The sequence below is a fragment of the Durio zibethinus genome, chromosome 1, assembly GCF_047325235.1.
Source record: "Durio zibethinus cultivar Kanyao isolate XHJ-2024 chromosome 1, ASM4732523v1, whole genome shotgun sequence".
In the NCBI taxonomy this organism is placed as follows: domain Eukaryota; kingdom Viridiplantae; phylum Streptophyta; class Magnoliopsida; order Malvales; family Malvaceae; genus Durio; species Durio zibethinus.
Genome location: NC_143162.1, coordinates 30,388,802 through 30,413,358, shown reverse-complemented (window position 1 = coordinate 30,413,358; position 24,557 = coordinate 30,388,802). Strand labels below are relative to the sequence as shown.

The following is a 24,557-nucleotide window of genomic DNA, read 5'->3' as shown; positions in this document are numbered from 1 at the left end:
TATTTACGGTAAAGTGATTGCCCGAAGGCCAATTATCCAATTGATGGCCAGCAATTTTCCTTGTCTCTCCACCACATTCAAACGCACGCTCAACCCAACCCCCAATAAAAACCAAAAAAAAAAAAAAGCCTTATCCACAAAACCAATGGATCAAATTTACAAACGATGAATTTAAAAGAAACAGGGGTCCTTAAATGCAATTTTCTGAAAAAGAAAATACATAAAAAAGTATTGAGAAAGTTGAGAGTAAAATCCACTCATCCTTCAAGATTTCAAACATGGCTGCAACTTCCTCTTACATGGCTTGCACCAAATTCTCCATGTTGGGTTGGGGTGGAGGAAAGAGAGATTTGAGAAAGAGAAGGGTGTTTTCAGTTTCAGCTCAGCAGCAAGCTGAAGTAGGTGAAGCACAACAAACAAAAGAAGCAAAAGTGCAAGAAGAGCAAGAAAAGGTGAAGCCACAACCTACACAACCAAGGCCAGTGGAACCACAACTGAATGTAAAGAGCAAAAACATGAGCAGAGAATATGGAGGGCAGTGGCTCAGCAGCGTCACGCGGCATGTCAGAATCTATGCTGCCTACATTGATCCAGAGACCTCCGAGTTCGATCAAACACAGATGGATAAACTCACCCTTATACTTGACCCCACTGATGAGTTTGTCTGGACTCCTGAAACTTGCAACCAAGTTTATTCATACTTCCAAGAGCTTGTGGATCACTATGAGGTAACCCACTTTTCTTTTTAATGTTCTGGTTGAGATTTATTTGTAAATGCTAAATAGAAGCTATCTAAGTATTGGCATTGCATTCAAGTCAGTCCAGATCAGCCTATCCATTTCAAAAATGAAAATATAAGCTCAAGGTTTCAATCTGATTCTATAATTTAAGGTTAGATGGATCATAAATAACAGCCTTTCCCAAATTCTTTATTTTTTTTTTTCTAGTACTTAATGTTGAGGTTACCAAGATTTGAACCATGATCCTTGAAATCTGCCAACAGTTCATGGAACTGTTGGTAGCCATTCCATTTCATTAGCATATTGAAGTCCTGCTTTAAAGAGAAGTAACGTATGATATTCAAGCAGGGTGCACCATTGACAGAGTACACGCTTCGTTTGATTGGTTCAGACATAGAGCACTACATCAGGAAGCTACTATATGATGGAGAAATTAAATACAACATGCATGCCAAGGTACTGAACTTCAGTATGGGTAAGCCCCGCATTCTATACAATAACAACGATGGCCAGTTTCAAGATGTACAATGATATGATTCTCACAAAATGGCTAGCAAAAGAGCACAGACAGATGGCCACATATTTAGTATCAGTTTAAAAGGCATCACAATTCACAATGTAGCATCAAGCCCAAAATCTTTGGCCACCAAAACTTGTATCTTCAGCAGAGAAGCTTGATGCATACGTTCGTTACCTGTCAAAATCTTTGCAAGTGAGCTCTTATACATGTGTACCCAATGCTACAGCTGCATCTGTCAACATTTGCTTTAAAATACTTAGATATATTGATCTCAATTCAGATAAAATCTCTGGTCATCCCAAAGCATTCAGATACAACGTGTCCAACCAAGGCTGAAAAGCACCTTCATGAGCAGTATTCTGACAAAATATTCACAACTTTACATTTAGAAGATTTGCTCAAAAAGAGAAAATGCTCGTTTATTCCATTTGCACCAAGCAGCCATGTCAGACATAGCGGTCAAAATCTCTGCTAAGATGCACCAATGATATAAAACACTCACCTCCAACCAAAAGAAAAATCCACGTAAGAGATATAAAATTTTTTGCCGGTCATGCCTGAATTCATCAATTTTCATTCTCAGTTCTGCAAAAGTAACAAAATGAACATTAAAGCTAACATTGTTTGAGAATTTCATTTAAACTGTATGAAGGCTGAATAAAAACTGAAGCTACAGAAGGAAACACTTAACAAGCTCAATAAGTTATGCTCAACAAAAACCATGGAACCAAAGCAAAATAATCTTGCAAAATCTGAAGCGAAAAAGAAAAGGTAGGAAGAACCACTCAAATCACTTGCAAAAACAATCTCTTTGATGAGAGCTGCATTTTGAGGATTACAAGATAGCAATCTTATAAAAGTAAACATAATATTGTATTACAAGGCAGTGGAATAACAACAAAAAATAAAATAAAATAAAATAAAAATAAAAACAGAGGTTGAGGAGAATAGAGTTTATTGAACATAATTTGAGAGTCCAGGAATCATCTAGCACCCAGTAACATTAATAAACCAGGACACGACATACTCATTTTAGAAAAGTAATAGGATAAAAATTTGGGCATCAGTCTTTGTTTGCGAGATTTTGTTTCTTGTGTGGAAAAAAGCCATAGGGTCATTTTGATAGAACTGCACTACCTATAACGAATTCTTCTAGGCAGTGGCGATGGTCTCAGTTACTAACGTACATAATGAACATAATTTACATATTTATAATAAAAAGCACATCAACAAATTTGGAGAAAAAAAACTTACCTTCATACCAATCAAGGTATGATTTTCCATTAGTTTTGGTTGAATATGATTTCATTCGTCCATAACGCAATTCTTTAACACGCTGAACTGGTTTTCTGCAAGTTACTTCTCGCCAAAGATTTTCAAACTCCTGTCGATCATAAGGAATTTTAAGAAGATCCATAAGCTTCTCCCTGAACTGAGACTGGCTAGAAGTTCTGATGCCATCCCAACTCTCTTCACCATGCTTTTTTTTTTTTTGGCAACAAGCACATAGAACCAGAAAAGAACAGTAAGAGAATCAGCAACATACAAAATTGAAAAATATACTAGAAAACCCTTTCAAGAACCTCCAGGTGGGGTTAGAACCTATAAAACTAACTTGGCCTAGATGTATCTCCTGTTAAGTTTGTTTTAATTTTTCTGCTTCAGCAAAAAATAAAGGAAATAGAAAATCAGAACAGAAGCAATTTACAGAGTTGCAAAGGAAATATGAATACCAATGATTGATAGCATTTTGATGGAACAAATGGTGAAATATCTCCTTCATGAAAAGGCATATTATCCAATACAAATATCTCTAAATCAGAACAACTTCCATCATTTTTCAGATGTATACTTGTGTGATCACTTTCATAGCTCAGTTCCATATTCTTGCCAGGCTTTTCCAGAGAATCCATCATAACCCAATTCATCTTCTTAGAAGGTTCTCCACTTGATTTATAAGGAACAGAATCAACATCAGCTTCCTCTTTTACTTCCTTCTCATCAACTGGACTCTTTCTTTCCTCACCAGGAACATCTCTTAGTTTATTCTTACTTCCCTCATTTCCAATCTCTGAAGTCTTCTTCACAGTTTTCGGTGTCTCAGTGTCTGCCTTCCTCGAAAAACCACCTAAATTTTCTGGATCCTTAACCTTCACTCTTTTCGAATGACTCTTAAAATTTCTCTTTCTATCCACATTCCCGGAGGACCCTTCTTCCTTTTCCTCGTACTTAAGTATAAGCGAGATGCCAGAACTCATTGGAATTTCAACCAAGTATGATTCCCCATCCTCATCCTCTTTTATATTCTCATAAAAAATCTTATATTCAGGATCGTTCTTCATGTCTTCCTCATCATCATCATCATGGAGATAACCAAACTGCTCTGGATCGCTCAAAAACATTTCATACCTCGAATATTCTTCCATGTCAATTTCCTTACAATTTTCGATAATTTCCTTTTCACCTCCCTTACTATTACTGCCATAACTAGGCCTAAAACTTTCCAACATGCCACAATTTTTCAGACTATCAAGCCTTAAATCCTCCAACATCTCAGCAACTTCATCATAACATGTAACATTCTTAAGCTTCCCCATTATAACAAAACAAAATTAAAAAACTAAAAGAAAAAAAAAAAAAAAAAAAACCTTTCTTTTTTGCTCTCAGTTTTCTAACCATTAACCTTACAGTACCTGCATTATTAAAAAAAACAAAAAAAAAAAAAAAACAAAATTAGGCCATGAATTATGCTATAAGAACCAAATAAGTAAAATTTTTATTTCCAAACCAAAAAAAGAAACCCTGTTTTCGTTTTAAAAAAATGGTAAGAATTAATGGAGACAATTTTACGTTTAAGAAAAAAAAAAAGAAAACATGCAACAACAGACTTTGTAATGCGGCTTAATTTCCTGTCTTGTTTTGTTACGTTTTCACGGAAGCCAAAAAGAGTTCGCGAAACGGAAAAGCTTACCGGAAAATCTGAACTTATGCGAGAATCAGAGAGTGAGGGTTTCTTCTTTTATTTATTTTTGATTGATTTTCTTTTCTCGTTTTCCTTGAGCTGACAGCTGCGCTGAGTAGAGCAGAGAAAGGCAAACTGAGAATAAGTTGGGTTGTTTTGGGCAGGATTTTTTTCAAATGGGCTTAGCCCACTTTGTTTGGAGCATTAGAATAAATAATTGGGCTTTACTTTTGGCCCAAAATGTTGGGCCATGTCGTCCAGAAAAAGGCTATAAATGACGCGTAAAGATTCTCGAAGGAGAAATTCTTGCGATTGGGAAGCATATGCTTACTTTTTTTTTTTTTTTTTAATTCATTAAAAGTTTTGCTAACGATAATTTTTTAAAAAAAAATATCGGTACGTATAATGCAAATGATACACATAAATCATAGTATTGACATTTGTATAGTTACAAACTATAAAGTTGTTTTATCTCATATTTTTAGAATTTAAATCATTTAGCACATCTTTTACTTAAAATAATTATCATGTTAGTACCACGTAATAACATATGATTATCTGATGATGATGAACAAATAAAAATAAAAATAAAAAATCATTAAAAAAAGGGATAAATGGAAAATCATTAATTGCCAAAATCTTAGTGGGTGAGGTCCTATACATGTGTGCTGTCAATGCTACAGCTGCATCTGCTGTCCACTTTTGCTTCATAATATTGATCTCAATTCAGATAAAACCCTTAGTTATCCCAAGTTATCCCAAAGCATTCAAATACAACGAGTCCAACCATGGCTGAAATGCACCTTCATGAGCAGTATTCTGACAAAATATACACAACTTTAAATTTAGAAGCTTTGCTCAAAAAGAAATACTTAGAAAACACCAGTTTATGCCATTTGCAACAAGCAACCATGTGCGCATTGGCATGTGAAAGTTTCTGCTTCATGACAAAAAATTGTTTCAATTTCATAAATCTAGCTTCAAAAACAAAACAATACAAAAAAAAAAAAATGACGGTGCACTTAATAAAGCCAGTCCATGTTTAAGTAAATTGGTGTTTCATATACAACCTACTCCATTAAAGTGTTTTTTAAGTGATTCTAATTTATCTAAGAACATAAATTTTTAATCTTAATTCAAGACAACTTTAAAATGGGATGAAATTGCATTATGCCCTCCATTATTTCATCCTTATTAACCCTGAATAAAGAGGCAAATGGAGATTACCTCTCCGGTCTAGCTAACCTCCTTCAAGTTATTTATTAATCCAGTGTATCCTCTTCATTGAATGACAATTCCATTAAACTAGGTTGATCAAAAACACAAAGATGTGCATTTTTCCCTGTTTCACCAGCTCTGGCTTTGCTAGGAATATATATATATATATATATATATATATATATATATATATATATATCTCAGCATCTAAGAGGCCTTGGGCAACATGAAAATGAAGGAACATGAGAAGATACGGCAATAATATAAAATACTCACCTCCAACCAAAAGAAAAAACCACGTAAGAGATATAAAATTTTCCGTCGATCACGCCCGAATTCATCAACTTTCCCTCTTAGTTCTGCAAGAGTAACAAAATGAATATTAAACTGTATGAGTGCTGCATAAATTGAAACTACAGAAGGAAACGGTTAACAAGCTCAATAAGATCTGCTCAATCATTGAACATAATTTGAGATTACAGATCATCTAGCACTCAGTAATATTACCAAACCAGGAGATGACATATTCATTTTTGACAAGTAATAGGATACTGAAAGTAAAAATTTTAAGCATCAGTCTTGCTTGCAAGATTTTTTTTCCAGTGCAAAAGTATAATAAGATCATTTTGATGGAACTACAAGACTTATAACAAATACTTAAGACGAAACAATGGTCTCATTTACTAATGTATATTATTAGCATAGTTTACATATTTATGATAAAGAAAAACACATCAACAAATTTAGAGAAAACATACCCACCTTCATACCAATCAAGGTATGATTTTCCATTAGTTTTGGTTGAATATGCTTTCATTCGTCCATGACGTAACTCTTTAACACCCTGCACTGGTTTTTTGTAACTTACTGCTTGCCAAAGATTTTCAAACTCGTTTGGGTCATAAGGAATTTTAAGAAGATCCATAAGCTTCTTCCTAAATTGAGCCCGACTAGAAGTTCTGATGCCATCCCAACTCTCTTCACCATCCTTTTTTTTTTTTTGCAACAAGCACATAGAACCAGAAAAGAACAGTAAAAGAATCAGCAACATACAAAATTGAAGAAAAAAATTGTAATAGAAAATCCTTCAAAGAACCTCCACATGGTTTTAGAAACTAAAAAATTGTCTAGGCCTAGATGTACGTCCTGTTAAGTTTGTTTTAGTTTTTCCACCCGTTAGAAAATAAATAAAAGAAAAAAAAAAGAACGGATGCAATATAGAGAATAGCAAAGAAAATATGTATACCAATGATTGATAGCATTTTGATGGAACAAATGGTGTATTATCTCCTTCATGAAATGGAACGTTATCCAATGCAAGTATCTCCAAATCAGAACAACTTTCATCATCATTCCCATTTATATTTGTGTCATCACTTTCATTGAATCCAGAATCCAGAAGCACATGAAAGCTTTCATCTATCATATCACAATTCATCTTCTTAAAAGGTTCTCCACTTGATTTACAATAAAAAGAATAATCATCAGCTTCCCCATTTACTTTGATCTCATCGACTGGACTCTTTCTTTCCTCACTAGGAACATCTCTTACTTTATTCTTATTTCTCGCAGTTCCAATCTCCAAAGATTTCTTCAAAGTTCTAGGCGTCTTAGTCTTTTCTTTCCTCAAAAAACCACCCGAATTCTGAGGAACCGAAGCCTTAACTCTTCTGGAATCACTCTTCAAATTTCTCTTTCTTTCCCCATTCTGAAATGGCCCTTCTTCCTCTTCTTCGTTCCTGAATATTTCCAAGGCACCAGAACTAAATGGAAGTTCAACTGAGAATAATTGCTGTATCCCATCCTCTTCTAAATTCTCCACAAAGATATCATAGTCATGTTCTAAACTACTCAAAAACGTTTCATAATCCGAATCCCTCATATCTTCCTCCATGTCCGGTTCATTACAATGTTTATTAATATCCTTCTCATCTCCCTTACTATTACTACTACCATATCTAGGTCTAAAACTTTCCCACATGCTGCACTTTTTCTTCAAAGCCCTATCAAACCTTAAATCCTGCAACACACCAGCTACTTCCTCATGAAAATTAACCTTCTTTACTTTCCCTATTAAAACAAAACAAAATTAAAAAACTATAAAAAAAAAATAAAGAACCTATCTTTTTTTGCTCTCAGTATTCTACCAATCAATCATACAGTTCCTGCGTATAAAAAAAAAAAAAAACAGAAAAGAAAAACTGAAATTAGATCATGGTGCTATGAGAACCAAATAATGCAATATTTTATATCCAAACATAAAAGAAACCCTTTTTTCCGTTCAATAAAACTGCCACGAAGGAGTTAATTGAGAAAATTTTCTGTTTAAGAAAAAAAAAATACAAGAATGCGGCTTAAAAAAATTACAAGAACAGTCATTGTAATGCGGCTTACTTTTCTTTCTGTTTTTACTACGCCGTAAAATCCGAAATTAAACGAGAGTCGGACAGTTGGAGAGGGTTTTTTTTTTTTTCTCGATTTCCCTGAATGCCAGTGGCTGGGCTTTTATTTTTTCATAGACAGCTGAGTTGAGTAAGGAGTTGAGGCTGGGTTTTTATATTTCAAAAATAAAATAAAAAAACCATTGGAACAAAGAATTGGGTTTACCCCTTGATCGCAAATTTCGGCCCATCTATTTTTAAATATATATAATAAATTGAAATGAAAAGGTTCTTTAAGGACTGAGATTCCAAGAATGCGCTTTGAGGTTGGGAAGCATATGCTCACCTTTTCTAAAGTTTTCCCTTTTAAAGTTGACGAAAGTTTGGATTCTTGTTCTTTCGTTTATGTAACAAAAGCTTATGATTTTTATTGTCTGCCACGTGTTTTTGATTTATTACTAACTTTTTTATAGTAACAGGGAGTGTTGATTACACTACAATCTATCAATTTCAGTCACACGATATGGTGGTTACATTGATAGCCGTTTGATTTAAAATTAAGCTGAGGCAAGAAATATTACTTGCAACCGGGAACTGGATATGGATGGTTTCCAATAAATCCATAAATCCTAAATAAATTTATAAATTCTAATTTAAGAGTATATTTGGATGAAAAATTTTAAAATTTTAAAATAATTTTTTTTTAAAATGCATCATTTTAAAATATTAGTATTTATAATTATTTTGATTAGATAAATATTAAAAAATTTTAATCTATTGAAATTTGATTAGATAAAAATAATTATAAAAGAAAAAATTATGATATTAAAAACAAAAAATATATGTATAAATCAAATATGCAATATAAATATCATTATATTTGTAAAAATATATTGATATTATTAATAATATAAAAGTAAAAAATTTATATTAAAGTTAAATAAAATAATAGTTTATTTTTTGAGCTTTTATTTTATGATGAGCCATTTGCATTAAAAAGACAAAAGATTTGAAAAACTATCTTTTTAGGTGAAATTTTAAAAAGAAATTTGAGTATCTCAAATTTTCTCTTTAATTCTACTTAAATTTTAAATTTTTTATTTTTATCCAAACAAATAAATTTATTTTTAAAATTTAAAAACCTTAATTGAAATATTTTTTTTTCCAAATGTCCCATCTAAACACACCCTAAACATTAAACTTATTACATTATATAAATTGGTATGAATAACTTTCCTTTTAACATTGTTTTTCTTTTTTTTTTTTTTTACATTTTCTAATTATCTACTATTCAACGTTTCAAGTGAATATATTTAATCAAATTTAATTAAACAATTTAATATTATGTTAAGTCAATTTTTGTTGTGCAAATATCTAAATGTTATAAAATCCCTAATCAATTGTTATATATATATATATATATATATTCCGAAGATGAAATGCACATCACATAAAAATTAATTAAAATTTCATATATATATGACTAAGTATGATAAGATAATATAAAATTTACAATTTCACTATTAAATAAGGATCCAAAGAATTGATGAATTTAAAAATAATCATAAAAGTTTATATTGTCTTGTGTTTTGTCTACCATTTATATTAAATTTAAAATCTTTTTTTTTTAATTTAAGTTTCAGAGAAAAAAAAAAAAAGAATTCCTTAGTCCAGTAGACTTAAATTTCCACTGCTAAGCCTAGAAATCAAGGCACATGGATTTTAAGACGATGAAATAATATTTCAATGAAAAACGATCAAATAATGATTTATGTTTTTATATTTAAAATAGAAATACTAAAATATTTATAAAAAAATGTTGATATGAATTTTGATACGAAAAATAAAAATCTTTACTAGTAACATACATAATTATATACAACAAATTTATATTTATCTCAATATTTTAGAATTTAAATCATTTAGCACCTCTAATTCAAAATAATTTTCGTCTTAGTAGGATCGGATAACATATTGTGAGTTGTGAGCATTGGAAAAAAAAATTTTCAATTTATTACACATAGCTATCTATATTTTGTTTCTAGAGAGATAGCTCTCTAGTTTTTAATTAAATGAAATAGTTGTATTTTATAATCATCTTTTTTGCAATATACAAGATCTGTTTGGTTTGATTAAAGTTTTATAAGAAATATTATATGATTAGAACTGTTTCAAAAGTATTATAAAAAAAGTTAAAATAGTGTTTGATAAATTTAATATAAAATATGTGATAATATTTTTATATTTTTAATAAATAAAAAACAAAATAATCAACTTTTTTTATAAAATAAAATAAAATAATCAACTTTATTAAATCAAATCATAGGTTTCATGTTAAAAAAAAGTAAAATAAAAAGAATCATTTTTGTTTTATTATTATAAAAATAAAATTAATAGAAAATGTAGACAAAGTACAAATGAAATAATATAAATTTTTTTATAATTTTGTGAACTATTGAAGAATAAAATGAAAATGTAAAAAAAATCATTAATTACTTATTATTAAAAATAATACTTCTTTAAAAAATTTTAATTTATAATTTTGTCTCAAATGTACTTTTACATAAAATTAAATTCTTAAAATTTCAAGAGTTAAACACTTGATTTTTACTTTTATAGTAGATGAGATCTTTCATAATTTGTGTCAAATATGAGTTCTTTAATAGGTAGGGGTAGCAAAATTTTCTTTTTATTTTTTGAGTAAAAATAAAGAGATAATAATCAAATTTATGATTTAACTAAATTGGGATTTCAAATTTAATATTCTTTATTAAAAAAAAATTAGTAAAAAAATGTTTTTTATTTCGTAGTTGAACGACATCCTTTTTAATTTGATTATTATTGCTGATGTTTTACCACCTAATAATGAAAATGGTGCCCCATAACTTTGAACGGGTTTTTTTTTTTTTTTTAAACTATATATTTGGGTATATGATCATATGATGATGAACAAATAAAAAAAGAAAAAAAATGGAAAATCAGTTGGCGCCCGTGTAATTGGTAAGTGGGCGCAAATAAACTAACGGTTGGTAACCGGTAGTATCCGGTAATCGGTCACATCATTGGAGGCGACATTCTCTCCATGATCTTCTTCTCGGTTCTTTCTCTCTCCTTCACTTAAAATTCACATAATAAGTTCCGTTTTGGACTCTTTTTAACGTAAAATTCTTCTCAACCTTCTTCTTCATCTTCACTCCTTTTCCCATTTTTTATTCTAAAAAACACAATTCTGGTGATAATGGCTTTGGCGACGGCTGATTCAGCGGCGGAAATTCTCTCCAACCTTAACATCAACGCCGGAGATTGGCCTCCTAATCTTGTCAAGAATCTCCACCTCCTGCCTGCGGATCAGGTCTTGCATGTCCCCAATTCCTTACCTTTTTTTTCCAAAAAAAAAAAATTGCCGTATACGTATAGATGTAAGAATATGTGAATTTTCTGCTCTGTTCTTTTGTTTTGTCAGATTGAATTGGCAAAGATGTTGTCGGAGATGGGGCAGAGCCATTTGTTTCAGCATTGGGCAGAGCCTGGCGTGGAGGACGACCAAAAGAAAGCCTTTTTTGCTCAGGTCTCTTTTTTTTTTTCTTCTTCTTCTTCTTTTTAAGCAATGGAATTCTACAGTATTCTACTATGATTTAATTGTTTTTTTTTTAATTAATCATCAATTTTTAATTTATTTTTACTAAATGCACTAAAATCATGAATGAAAAATAAAATTAAGGGCATAAAATGGTTGGCCTTTTTGTTTTCTTTGGCTCTGCTGTTTTGGATATGTTTGAATTCTGTTTAAGTGATTTTTAATATTATATCTTAAGAGTCTGTGTTGAACTTGATTTATTTTCTAGGTGGCTAAGCTAAATTCAAGCTATCCTGGGGGTTTGGCATCGTATATTCAAACTGCTAGGGAGCTTTTAGCAGACTCGAAAACAGGGAAGAACCCATATGATGGCTTCACACCCTCGGTAAATAAATTAGTCTTTCACTTTGAAAACTTAAAATTTCTATACAATTTCTTATCAATTATCCAATTGCCTTAAACTTACATGATTCATATTATTATTAATGGAAATTGACATTAATATCAAATTTTCTTTACCCTGTTTTGTCTCCTTCTCTCCACTGTCTTCTAAGTTCTATGCAACTGTCTCAAACCCATAATTTATTTTTTACAGGTTCCAACTGGAGAAATTCTTTCTTTTGGTGATGATAATTTCATCAATTTTGAGGAGGCAGGTGTCAAAGAAGCCCAAAATGCAGCATTTGTTCTTGTTGCAGGTGGGCTTGGTGAACGGCTTGGATACAATGGAATTAAGGTAGATAACCTATAGACTGACAGTTAAGATTTTGCTTATCCTGTTAATTTCAATTATTTCGTAAAAGGTACACAACTCTGTGTGGTTGAAATATATTTGATGGATACTTTTGTGTTAAGTGTTGGTTCCTCTGACTCATGCTCGACTAAAGTAGATATTGGATATATGAATTTTTCCCTTTTTAAGGAGGGTTGATCACATATTTTTTGTTGTACTGATTAAACCAGTTCCGAATATTTGACTGGTTTTGTTCCCTCAAACAAATATTTGACTAGCTACTTTTACACCTTGTAGGTGGCACTTCCAGCAGAGACCACAACTGGAACATGTTTCTTACAGTCATACATCGAGTCCATTCTGGCTCTTCAGGAGGCTAGTGGTATGCTCACGCGAGGTTTGTATGGCATCTCAATTATTGAGAGGCTTTCCACATTGTATAGCCTTTTGAAATTTTGTTTCTCCTCTTGATCAAGAAAGATTAAGTGTTCTTGTCCTTCAGTATTATGAATGGCAGCAGCCAATGGGAGATTGCTGAGCTGTTCAGAATAGGCCATTTCACTGTTGAAATGTATGAGCAATTGCTTGGTGCACAAACCATGGGAAGAAAGCCACTTGGATGAACCTAAGGTTTAAATTGTAGTGATCACTGAAAAAGCCACTTTCAACGAAGTCAAGAATTGACCACTTACTTTAGTTGTAATTGGGCCCATCCTTCTATAAGGAAAATTGATAGAATGAACAAGTCAAAAAGAGTTCCAAGTTAGACTGTATTGTTTTTACTGTAATAAAAAATAGCAAATGAGCTTATCCATTTTATGCAAGCTCACTGGCTAGAAAAGTCTGATTTTTGTACTGAGCTAGGTGCAATTATCTTAAGCCAGCTGGGCCTTTTAAATGCTTTGTAAACAACCTCCCTAGTCTCACTAGCAGAAGCAGTTCATATTTTTACAAGACATTTTCCTAAGATAGAAGTGCTCTGATTGTCGTATTTGCCTTAATAAGTAAAAGGAAAAATATTTTAATCTCCAACTTTTCTTTAGAAAAATATTTTACTGTTTGTTGCATTTTAGAATTTAGTCGCTCTCTCTCTCTCTCTGAATATATGCATGTCTAAATTTTAGGTACATGTCAAAAGGAGATTCCTTTTGTTATCATGACATCAGATGACACACATACCCGTACATTGGACCTTTTAGAGTCAAATTCTTATTTTGGAATGAAACCTGCGCAAGTTAAACTTCTTAAGCAGGTATGTAATCTTTCATTGATGTCTGGTTGGTGAAAGCTGTTGTAAGGTGCTTTACGTTGTCATATTTACTTGCAGGAAAAAGTTGCATGCTTAGATGATAATGATGCTAGGCTTGCTTTGGATCCTCATAACAAATACAAAATTCAGGTAACCTCCATAAATGCCTTATACAAAGCATGGTTATATTTTGATTGCTAAAAGCCCTTAGGTTCTTCTCTTAACTCTTTTCTGGTCTTGTTAGACAAAGCCGCATGGCCATGGTGATGTGCACTCACTTCTTTATTCTAGCGGCCTTCTGAATTTGTGGTATGTCTCTCAAATGCTTAGATTGCTTCTAAAGTCTGGAATCTGGAATTGTTTTTTCATTCCTTTTCAAGTTTTTTATTTTTTTTTTTATGTTTAGATATTGCCTGTTGTGAAAAACTTATTTCTTTACAGCACGAAACTCCTTATATGATGATATTTTTGTGATCGAGTGTGCTCTTGCCCTTGCCTCTATTTATAGTAGTAAGACAAAAAAATGTTGGTTTCTAACCCACATTAGGGTGTAACATAGAAACAAACTGACAACATCCATGTGAATCAGCTGTAATCTAGCTACCATACACTTATAAGTAATCCGTTTTCCAACTCTTCTTATCTTAATTGTCTCAAAATTTATCTATGCTAGATCAGTTACATTGCATAAAAAAGTCAAATGTCAGTCTTTAGAGATTGGTTTAATGGATAATTTTTTATATTTTGCTACGAACTTTTATCATCATTTCTTGCTAGGCATGATGCTGGTTTGAGATGGGTTATTTTTTTCCAAGACACAAATGGACTTCTGTTCAAGGTTAACTTCCAAAATTTCCATCATTTCATCTATAGTTTTCTTATTTTGACAATGCAAAACTGGTTAAAATAAAATTCTACTATTTCAATGTAGGCAATTCCAGCATCACTGGGAGTCAATGCAGCTAAACAATACCATGTCAACTCTATTGCTGTTCAACGGAAAGCAAAAGAAGCCATTGGAGGAATTACCAGACTTACTCATAGTGATGGTATTTATATATGAAACTCCTCTAATTCTTGGAAGCTAGAACTGCTATTATGTAGTATTTGCTTATAAACCGTTTATCTCTAGGAATGTTTACAAAATAAGGTCTACAGCTCACTAATTTCTCATTTCTTTAGTGTCTTTTTTGCTTTGTGCTTGTTCATGTTAAAGTTTTTTGATGATATAGGATGGTACATAATTGCCTCTTTTTCTCCCCTCCCTCCTCTCCTTTTCATTTTCGTATATATAATATGAATCAGATATATATGGTACAATGAAGCTATGGTAGGTGTTTTGGCATCAAAGACCCTATGATTTATGCTTCATGTGGGAAAACATTTAGTTACAAGTGGTTGTATTTTGTAATCTGCTGATTGTAATCTGTATATATCTGTATCCCTAAAATTGAGAATTTGTATCTCTAGAATTAAGGACAGAATATCAGGATAGACAATTCCTTAATTATAGGGATTAGATTTAGGAATATTTAGTTTCCTAGTTTACTCTTTAGTTAGTTGTATTTAAATCTATGGTGTTTGTATGATTCGATACACAAGTTTTTCAATATACTCTCATTTTTCCACATGGTATCAGAGCTTTAGACTCTTCTTGGGAAGAAAATTTTTCAGCCTTCATTGCTGAATTTTTTTAGGCCTTCATAGCCAAATTTTGTTAAGTCTGTCATACTTTTATTATTATTATTATTTTTTTTTTGGCCTTCATTGCCTATACTCGTTTCAGTCCTGAGAAAGGTAATCATGTCAGAAATAGCAGAATCTGTCGCTACTACTCGATTTGTAGAAGTAACAACTAGTCAAACCACAGGGGAACTACAGAATATCCAAGCTGCATACAGATTGAATGGAAAGAACTACTTGAAGTGGTTTCAGTTGGTTCAAACCTTTCTAAAAGGGAAAGGCAAATTGAGCCATCTTCTTGGCACTGGTCCTGAGAAAGGAGATCCAAAATTTGAGGCTTGGGATGAAGAGGATTCTATGGTTATGTCATGGCTGTGGAATTCTATGACACCAAATATTAGTGACACTTGTATGTTTTTGTCCACGGCTAAAGACATTTGGGAATCAATTCGTCAAACCTATTCCAAAGTTAAAGATGCTACTCAAGTCTATGAGGTAAAGATCAAGGCTGCAGCTCTCAAACAAGGGAATAAGTCAGTCACAGAGTATGCTATTCTTCTTAAAAATCTTTGGCAAGAGATGGATCACTATCGGTGCATAGAAATGAAGTGCAGTGAAGATGCAACAACTTTGAAGAAATTTATTGAAAAAGATCGAGTCTATGATTTTCTTGCTGGACTGAATGTTGAGTTTGATCAAGTCAGAGTCCAAATTCTGGGAAAACAGGATCTGCCTTCTTTAAATGAAGTGATATCCATGGTTAGAGCAGAAGAGAGCAGAAGAGGAGTGATGCTTGACAGTGTGCATGTAGAAGGATCTGCTATGGTCTCTAATGGTGGGAAGAACCAAAGCTTAGAACAATTACCAGTCAGTGAAAATGGGAAAGGTGATTCGGCTAAAACTTCAAATCGCGACAATCTTTGGTGCACCTATTGCAAGAAGCCAAGGCACACCAGAGATCGTTGCTGGAAACTACATGGAAAACCTTCAACTTCAAGCAAAGAATGGGGTTATAAAGGAGGACAGCCAAGAAATCAAGGACAAGCTCACATGACTGCAATGGAGTTAAACCAAGAGAAGTTTCAGGAACAAGGAGAGTTGGATAAAAAAGAGATTGAGAAACTGAGAAGCCTATTGGGAACTCTTGAAAAGGCTACTGGTGTATGCTCCTTGGCACATTCAGGTAAGGACTCTAGTGCGGGTAAAGTCTGTAATTCTCATGGATTAAATGTCTCAGATCAGTCCATTAAGAGTTTTTGGGTCATTGACTCAGGAGCCACAGACCACATGATACATTTTTCACAAAAGTTTAGTACATATACCCTATGTCCTGGTAATAAGAAAATTACTGTTGCAGATGGTTCACTTACTACAGTGGCAGGATTAGGAGATGTTCAAATTAATCCCTCATTCGTTCTTAAAAATGTTCTTCATGTTCCTAGATTATCTACTAATCTGATATCTATACAAAGGCTTACTAGAGACATGAACTGCAATGTGACTTTTTATCTCTCTTACTGTGAATTTCAGCACCAGGGTTCGGGAAAGAGGATTGGACTTACTAAGGAGAAGGATGGACTATACTATCTTTAAACATCCAACAACATAAGTAATATCAAGAATAGTTTACCTTTGTCATTTCTTTTTGAACAATCTTCCAATAAAGACAAAATTTGGCTTTATCATTTTCGTCTTGGACATCTTTTTTTTGGAACTTTGAAAAACATGTTTCCTTCTTTGTTCAAAGGATTAAACGTTAAAGATTTTCATTGTGATGTTTGTGAACTTGCAAAACACAGACGTGTATCTTTTTCAATTAGTAACAAAAGAAGTTCTACTCCCTTTTACTTGATTCATAGTGACATTTGGGGTCCCTCTACAGTTCCTAATATTTCTGGGGCAAGATGGTTTATTTCATTCATAAATGATTGTACCAGGGTTTCTTGGATTTTTTTACTTAAATCCAAATCAGATGTGAATAGTGTGTTTTTTAGCTTCCAAAACATGATCCAAAATCAATTTGGAGTGAGAATCAAGAGATTTAGGTCTGATAATACAAGAGATTATTTCAACCAGAGTCTATCCACCTATTTTCAAAATGAGGGGATTATCCATGAGTCATCTTGTGTTAATACTCCACAGCAAAATGGAGTGACAGAGAGAAAAAATAGTCATTTACTAGCTACAACCCGAGCCTTCCTTTTTCAAGCAAATGTGCCCAAATCTTACTGGGGGGAAGCTGTTCTCACTGCTACACACATTATAAATAGGTTACCTTCAAGAGTTTTGGGATTTAAAACTCCTATGAAACTACTCTCACAATTCTATCCCAACCTTAATACCACAAATAACTTCACACCTAGGATATTCGGTTGTACATCATTTGTTCATGTTCACAGTCATAATAGGAAAAAATTGGATCAAGAGCAATTAAGTGTATTTTTGTGGGGTATTCATCAACTCAGAAAGGGTATAAGTGCTATCATTCTCCTACCAAAAAATTCTCTGTGTCTCCAGATGTCACTTTTGAAGAAAGTAAACCATTTTTTACTTAACCTTATCTTCAGGGGGAGACATTATTTTTAGAAGATAAGGATGAAGACTTCTTTTTGCTTGACTTGTTATCCTCCTCCAAAACAGTTTCACCCATTAATTCTTTTGAGCCTAAACTCATTTCTTCAAAGTCTAAGTCAAACACTGATTCTAAATCTGAACCCATTCCAAACACAGAAGTTGTGACTAAGGATAATACTATTCTTGATTCTGTGAAAGAATTACAAGTGTACTCGAGAAAAAAAGTTTCAGCTCCTGAACCAGTGCAAATCTAAGAATCTGATCCTAACTTTAGAAATGAGGTAATTACAGCCTCTGATTCTATTTCTCAAAATGAGCATGACTCTCCTAAAATTAGTGATTATGATCTACCTATTGTCATTAGGAAAGGAACTAGAGAATGTACTAAACATCCATTATACCCAATCTCTAATTTTGTGTCATTTGAAAAGTTTTCACCATCCCATAAAAATTTTCTTGTGAGCCTAAATACTATTTCTATTCCAACTACATTATCTGAGGCATTATCCAATGAGAAATGGAGGCAAGCGATGAAAATAGAAATTGAGGCCTTAGAGAAAAATAAGACATGGGAACTGGTAGAGTTGCCTGCAGGAAAACATCCAGTTGGGTGTAAATGGGTTTTCACTGTAAAGTATAAGGTAAATGGTACTATTGAAAGATACAAGGCCAGGCTGGTGGCTAAGGGCTACACTCAAACTTATGGAGTGGATTATCAGGAAACTTTTGCTCCAGTTGCCAAGATGAATACAGTTAGGATTTTATTATCCTTGGCGGCAAATTACAATTGGCAGCTTCAACAATTTGATGTAAAGAATGCCTTTTTACATGGTGATTTGGAAGAAGAAATATATATGAAAGTTTCACCGGGATTTGGGGGTCATCTAGAAGTAAAAAAAGTATGCAAGCTGAAAAAGGTTTTATATGGCCTTAAACAGTCTCCTAGGGCCTGGTTCAGGAGATTTGTCAAAGTGATGCTAGGAATGGAATACAAACAAAGTCAAGGGGATCACAAACTATTTATCAAGCACTCAGATTCAGGGAAGGTCACAGTTCTATTAGTATATGTTAATGATATAATTGTAACTGGAGATGATGAAAAAGAAAGAGAGTCTCTAAAACAGTGTTTGACTAGAGAATTCGAGATAAAAGAGCTAGGGAGATTGAAGTACTTCCTAGGAATTGAAGTAGCCCACTCACGTCATGGTATTTTTATCTCACAACAGAAATATGTGATGGATCTTTTGAAGGAAACTGGGAAGCTCGCATATAGATCCTAATCATAAACTTGAAGAAGCTAATGAAGATGCTGCTGTAGATAGGAAGATCTACCAGAGATTAGTTGGAAGACTTATTTATCTCTCACATACTAGATCTGACATAGCATATGCTGTGAATGTGATAAGTCAATTTATGCATAGTCCTAAAGAAGTACACCTACAGGCTGTCTACCGTGTACTACACTATTTGAAGGCTAATCCAGGGAGAGGTATCTTGTTTAAAAGAAATTCAGGGTTGGTACTAGAGACATATACAAATACTAATTATGCAGGGTCAGTAACTGACAGAAGATCTACCTCAGGCTACTGCACTTTTCTAGGTGGTAATCTTGTAACTTAGAGGAGTAAAAAACAGAATGTGGTGGCAAGATCAAGTGCTGAAGCAGAGTTTAGGGCAATGGCTCAAGGAATTTGTAAACTACTATGGTTAAAGATTATTCTAGAAGACTTGAAGATCAAATGGGATGGACCAATGAGACTTTACTGTGATAACAAATCTGCAATAAGCATTGCACACAATCCTATGCAACATGACAGAACAAAACACATTGAAGTAGACCGGCACTTCATAAAGGAAAAACTAGACAGTGGATTGATTTGCACCCCATATGTATCAACCAAGAGTCAACTTGCAGATGTGTTGACTAAAGGCCTCAACAGTGTAACATTTCAGAAAATTATTTCCAAGCTGGGAATGGAAAACACCTAATCACCAGCTTGAGGGGGAGTGTGGGAAAACATTAAGTTACAAGTGGTTATATTTTGTAATCTGCTGATTGTAATCTGTATATATCTGTATCCCTAAAATTGAGAATTTGTATCTCTAGAATTAAGGACAGAATATCAGGATAGACAATTCCTTGATTATAGGGATTAGATTTAAGAATATTTAGTTTCCTAGTTTACTCTCTAGTTAGTTGTATTTAAATCTATGGTGTTTGTATGATTTGATACACAAGTTTTTCAATATACTCTCATTTTTCCACACTTCAATATTAGTAATGCACCATGAAATTGACTTCAGGGAGATCAATGGTGATCAATGTGGAATACAATCAGCTTGATCCTCTGCTTAGAGCAACCGGCCATCCTGATGGAGATGTTAATTGTGAGACTGGTTATTCTCCTTTCCCAGGAAATATAAACCAAGTAATTTTTCCAGCTCAAAATCACTATTTAGATGTTTAGGATTCTTTACTTGTATAATTCATATAGTTAGAAGTACAAAAAATTTACAATGTTTTTCACCTGCTGAACCAATCATTGTCATCAAGATATTTATGAAAGTTGATCTGATTTTCTGTAGTTTAATCTCTTATCCATATGTAGAAACTGTTCCATTCTTTGTCTAATTGCTCTCCCTCCATATTCTGTTCTTTTTTTTGTTTCTGTTTTACAGCTGATTTTGGAGCTTGGTCCATACATTGAGGAGCTCACAAAAACAGGAGGTGCTATTAAGGAATTTGTTAACCCAAAGTAATTCTTCTTTTTCTTTTTGTTAATTGTGATTGAAACTTGTTAATGTTCTGCTTTATGGATGATTTTATATCTTGTTTTTGCTTATAACAAGATTTTGAAATAAAAAGTTTATAGTTCATTTTTAATTTTATTAATTCTTTTTTAAACCTCAAGGCATATATTTCGTATGAAGAAACATGAGGAATAGGAATTAAGCAGAATTTCTGGGAAAGATGTAGAATAACGGAATTTTCAAATAAATGGTAGTAATCTCATCTGCATCGTCTGTTGAATTTTCATGGCTGGTTATTACAATCATTTAAGAAATGTATGTTGTTCCTAGAATTTTCCTGCTATAGGAAATGTCTTCTAGTTCTAGAAGTAATTATGATAGTGAAACATCAAGCTCCTTTTGCTGTTAGGTTCCTACCAATTAAAGAAGTTAGATTCAGTTGATTCCAACTCATGGTGGAAAATTGTTCAACAACTTGATCTGATTTTATCAGACTTTTGATGTCCCAAGATCTTAATTTATGAGCTCTAAATATTCAGTTCCTTGTAAAGAAATAATGAGTCTTGACCATGCCTTCCATTTTTTGCTATCTTATTGCAGGTATAAAGATGCTAGCAAAACATCATTTAAGTCCTCAACTAGACTAGAGTGTATGATGCAAGACTACCCTAAAACATTGCCTCCATCAGCAAGAGTTGGATTTACGGTAATTGGTGGTTCAATTCTTTCCTGTAATTTCACTTAAGCTTCTGGTTTTGATACTTACCTACCATTGCCATCAGATAGGAACCTACTTCTGTTGTGGTTCGGTGAAAGAATTTGCTATTAAATATTTACTCATCGGTAAACCTGATGTAATGCAATTGTTTAGGTGATGGATACATGGCTTGCTTATGCACCTGTGAAAAACAACTCTGAGGATGCTGCTAAGGTGAAATTATTTTTAATAATTTCTAGAATCCATCTTTCTCTATTTAGTTGGCTCTTTTGTTATTATAACAATATAGCATGTCAATTGATAGCAATTGGATTTCTAATGTTGGTTGATTTATACACAATGGGGTACAGTATAATTAGGTTCTTCTGTGTAGATCAAAATATGGAAAAGCTATAACATCTAGATTTTGTTATGCAATTTCGTCCACGAATCTATTTCAGAGAGTGAACAATTCTTCTTGAAAATCATTTTTCTTTTATTTCTCTTGCATCATACAGGTTTAAATATGCTAATCATCCTGTTTAGTATTGTTATGCTAATCATCCTGTTTAGTGTTATTTTGCCACAAATTTTAATGGGAACTATTTTATGGTGAACTTTGTCAAATAAGTGAATTAGTTCCTTTTAGAGTCATTACTTCTCTTAAGTACAATGTTCATGCTTGAACATTATAGTGTTTTTTCAAGGGATATGGTATAGTTTATTTACATGGTGCTTATCATTGTAACATCTCTATGTTCCCTTTTTTTAATCATGCTAAGCATTTGCCTATTCACTTTTTGTCTCCTTTGAACTATTCTTCATTAATCTTCAAAAAAGCAACCTTTAGGCTGCACATTCTTTCTCTACCCTAACACCAAGAATTGTATATTTATAATTATCATCTTTTGTTGTCCTTGGTAATTAGTTTATATTTTTGGGCATCTTTGTCAGTTTGACTATTTAATAATGTTTACTCAAACCTTAATTAAGGTACCAAAAGGGAACCCATATCACAGTGCAACTTCTGGAGAAATGGCCATATATCGTGCAAACAGCCTCATCCTTAAAAAGGTGATCATGTCATTCTTTGGAGTCTTGTTTTTCACTCTCTCTATCACTCATTTTATTGTATTGTTAAATCTTTTGATTTCCAATTTTTATCTGTTTGCTAGGCTGGTGTCCAAATGGAGGATCCAGTACAACAGGTTTTCAGTGGACAAGAGGTGGAAGTGTGGCCACGTGTTACATGGAAGCCTAAATGGGGGCTGACTTTTGCTGAGATCAAAAGGAAAATTAGTGGAAGTTGCTCCATTTCTCAAAGGTCTACTATGGCCCTTAAGGGCCATGATATTTTTCTTGAAGATTTATCCTTGGATGGAGCTCTTATCATCAACTCTATTGATGGTGCAGAGGTATGCCATGATAAATTAATGTTATCCATTCTTCCTTTCTTATTTTCTTATTTTTTTTGGTTTTTGTCTTTTTTCCTTGCACTCTTTTGCAACAAGTTTAATAGATTGGTTGCATGTTACAATTGGTTGATTTAAGCATTGTCTATTAATACCAGGATTGTTCCATATATTTAGTTTCGTGCCATCTTTCGAAATATCATAAGAGATGTTGTTCTCAAATGTGTTGGCTTTCTTGACTTGAATTTTCTGAGATTCTTCATGCTCAAAAGCTCATACCTGATCATTGCCGTTCCTATGATTTCATTATTCTCAAAGTTTACCCATGATCATCGTTAGGTCGGATATTCAAATTGTTATACGAGTCTGTGACCCTTAGCTGCTTGTAAATGTGGAAGTCAATTTTTCGTATGTTTAAAGGACAATATTAGCTTGAGTTTCAGGCTTAGTTCAGTTGGAGAACAATTTTTGTAATAATATGGTTTTGGAAATAGGTAAAAGTTGGGGGATCAATACAGAACAAGGGCTGGCTTCTTGAGAGCATTGACTACAAAGATATTGCTATACCGGAGGAACTGAGGATCAGGGGTTTCCAAATCAACAAATTAGAGCAATTGGAGGAAACTTACGTGGAACCTGGCAAGTTCACCTTAAAGCCATGAAGTTGAACATAGAAAGAGACACAACAATTCTTTTTTTATTTTTTCTTTTTCAGAAAGCTTTATCTGGTTATTATTAGACAGTTCATAGCAGGAATAAATCACTTTCCTTCAGTAACTTGTATTACAATTATGTCCTTTAACAATAATGAGCCAATAATAACCACCCAAACCTTCCTCCCTCTTTCTCATAAACTCTTCCATCTTTTATTCTGTTACTCTTGGGATGGAAATAAAATTTTCAGGACATGTGAATAAGATGCATCTCTTGATCTTTAGATGGTACGGTGACATGATTTTTTTTTTTTTTTTATGTTTTGATAATAAGATCAGACGTATTCTCTAGTTTTGCTTGGCCCCAATTATCTTAAGGGCGCATTCTTAGAGTGCTTTTATAAAGATAGAACTTTGGTTGATAAGGAAAATGTACATCTCTGTATCAACTGGACTAATCTTTTATCAGATAGATATCTCAGCAGGCGGCCCTTGGATGTTGGGACCTGTATCATTATGGCTCCCATGTTGAAATTTCAACTATGCCGAGGTTTAGAAGCTGTTGCAACTACCAGTCACTCGATCAGTGGCATGAACCTTGTAGCTATAATTTATATGCAATAATTGTATGTTGCCAATGTGTGAGGCTGAAATGCTATGGACAACATTTTTGTTAGCACGTCATTGGAGTTAAGAGTTTAATTTCGAATTTATGTGCTTTAATATTTTTAAAGCGTAATGTTTTTTTTAAGATAACTATAAAGATAAAAAAAATTTAAAGATAAATTAAGAATTAAAAAAACCAAGGGAATTGTTTCTTCCAGATTTGCATCACACACTCATTATTACATATTCTTAGTACATTTTCTTGCTACACCTAATTTACAATAATAAGAGTTTTCAAAAGGAACATCTGAACTTATTAAGTTTTTATTTAAAAAAGTTTTGAATTTCAATTTTGGAAAAAAAATTTTGTGAGATGAAAAAGGATTACCTCTTAATATCACAGGTACTTAAAAAATTCACAATAATAGGAAAAGGAACATTGCCGCAGAAATCCTGAAGCTGAAGCAAAGTTTAAAAACCCTCTCATATATATCAGGAGAAAGACTTTGATTTTCTTGTATATTTCTTCTTCTACATATATATTCCCATTTCCCCAGGCTCTTGATTAAGGGTGTCTTCAAATGGCTCCAGCATGAAGAATTCAACTTCTATACTCAAACTTTCTCAAATGGAAAACTAACATTGGAAGATCAGGAAAGAAAGCGTAGCTTGTCGAAGTCACTTAGGTTTCGGCTCCTCCAAGGCTACAACTGACCGACCACGGCCTTAATTGCCAACAAATTTAAGCATAATGGGAAACTAAAAATTTGATAGTCCGGTGTAATTTAGTGTTGCATGGTC

At 33.0% G+C, this 24,557-nt stretch overlaps 4 protein-coding genes across 24 annotated transcripts; 2 read left to right on the top strand and 2 right to left on the bottom strand.

The window, feature by feature from the left end:
- The first annotated feature begins 193 nt into the window (after positions 1 to 193).
- NDHM (subunit NDH-M of NAD(P)H:plastoquinone dehydrogenase complex) lies at positions 194 to 1,443 on the top strand. Its single transcript, XM_022912342.2, has 2 exons — positions 194 to 728; positions 1,089 to 1,443. Exons 1-2 carry the CDS (start codon positions 279 to 281, stop codon positions 1,269 to 1,271), a joined length of 633 nt encoding a protein of 210 aa, XP_022768077.1. The 5' UTR covers positions 194 to 278; the 3' UTR covers positions 1,272 to 1,443.
- Positions 1,188 to 4,356, bottom strand: LOC111312251 (uncharacterized). The gene is made up of 5 exons (XM_022912339.2): positions 4,232 to 4,356; positions 2,994 to 3,953; positions 2,515 to 2,740; positions 1,763 to 1,845; positions 1,188 to 1,619 (listed from the first exon to the last, which is right to left on the bottom strand). The coding sequence occupies exons 2-5, from the start codon at positions 3,855 to 3,857 to the stop codon at positions 1,554 to 1,556; spliced, it is 1,239 nt and encodes a 412-aa protein (XP_022768074.2). The 5' UTR covers positions 3,858 to 3,953; positions 4,232 to 4,356; the 3' UTR covers positions 1,188 to 1,553.
- A 312-nt stretch (positions 4,357 to 4,668) lies between these two features.
- Positions 4,669 to 7,605, bottom strand: LOC149520528 (uncharacterized). The gene is made up of 4 exons (XM_089764425.1): positions 6,687 to 7,605; positions 6,203 to 6,428; positions 5,717 to 5,799; positions 4,669 to 5,041 (listed from the first exon to the last, which is right to left on the bottom strand). The coding sequence occupies exons 1-4, from the start codon at positions 7,419 to 7,421 to the stop codon at positions 4,976 to 4,978; spliced, it is 1,110 nt and encodes a 369-aa protein (XP_089620551.1). The 5' UTR covers positions 7,422 to 7,605; the 3' UTR covers positions 4,669 to 4,975.
- A 3,372-nt stretch (positions 7,606 to 10,977) lies between these two features.
- LOC111312249 (UDP-sugar pyrophosphorylase-like) lies at positions 10,978 to 23,434 on the top strand. Of its 21 annotated transcripts, none has more exons than XR_016343893.1 (19): positions 10,978 to 11,173; positions 11,285 to 11,389; positions 11,667 to 11,783; positions 11,994 to 12,134; positions 12,429 to 12,528; positions 13,256 to 13,383; positions 13,459 to 13,530; positions 13,625 to 13,689; positions 14,158 to 14,218; positions 14,312 to 14,429; positions 15,251 to 16,246; positions 16,594 to 17,918; positions 19,942 to 20,066; positions 20,317 to 20,393; positions 20,989 to 21,094; positions 21,260 to 21,319; positions 22,079 to 22,159; positions 22,261 to 22,500; positions 22,992 to 23,434. XR_016343893.1 is itself a non-coding variant. In XM_089764393.1 (18 exons), the coding sequence occupies exons 1-18, from the start codon at positions 11,060 to 11,062 to the stop codon at positions 23,157 to 23,159; spliced, it is 2,859 nt and encodes a 952-aa protein (XP_089620519.1). In that variant the 5' UTR covers positions 10,978 to 11,059; the 3' UTR covers positions 23,160 to 23,434. The 21 variants fall into 21 exon arrangements, 12 of the variants coding, with proteins under 12 accessions (XP_089620519.1, XP_089620514.1, XP_022768065.2 ...); XR_016343849.1 differs by having other exon boundaries at positions 15,167 to 16,246; positions 16,594 to 16,672; XR_016343851.1 differs by having other exon boundaries at positions 15,167 to 16,246.
- The last annotated feature ends 1,123 nt before the right edge of the window (positions 23,435 to 24,557 follow it).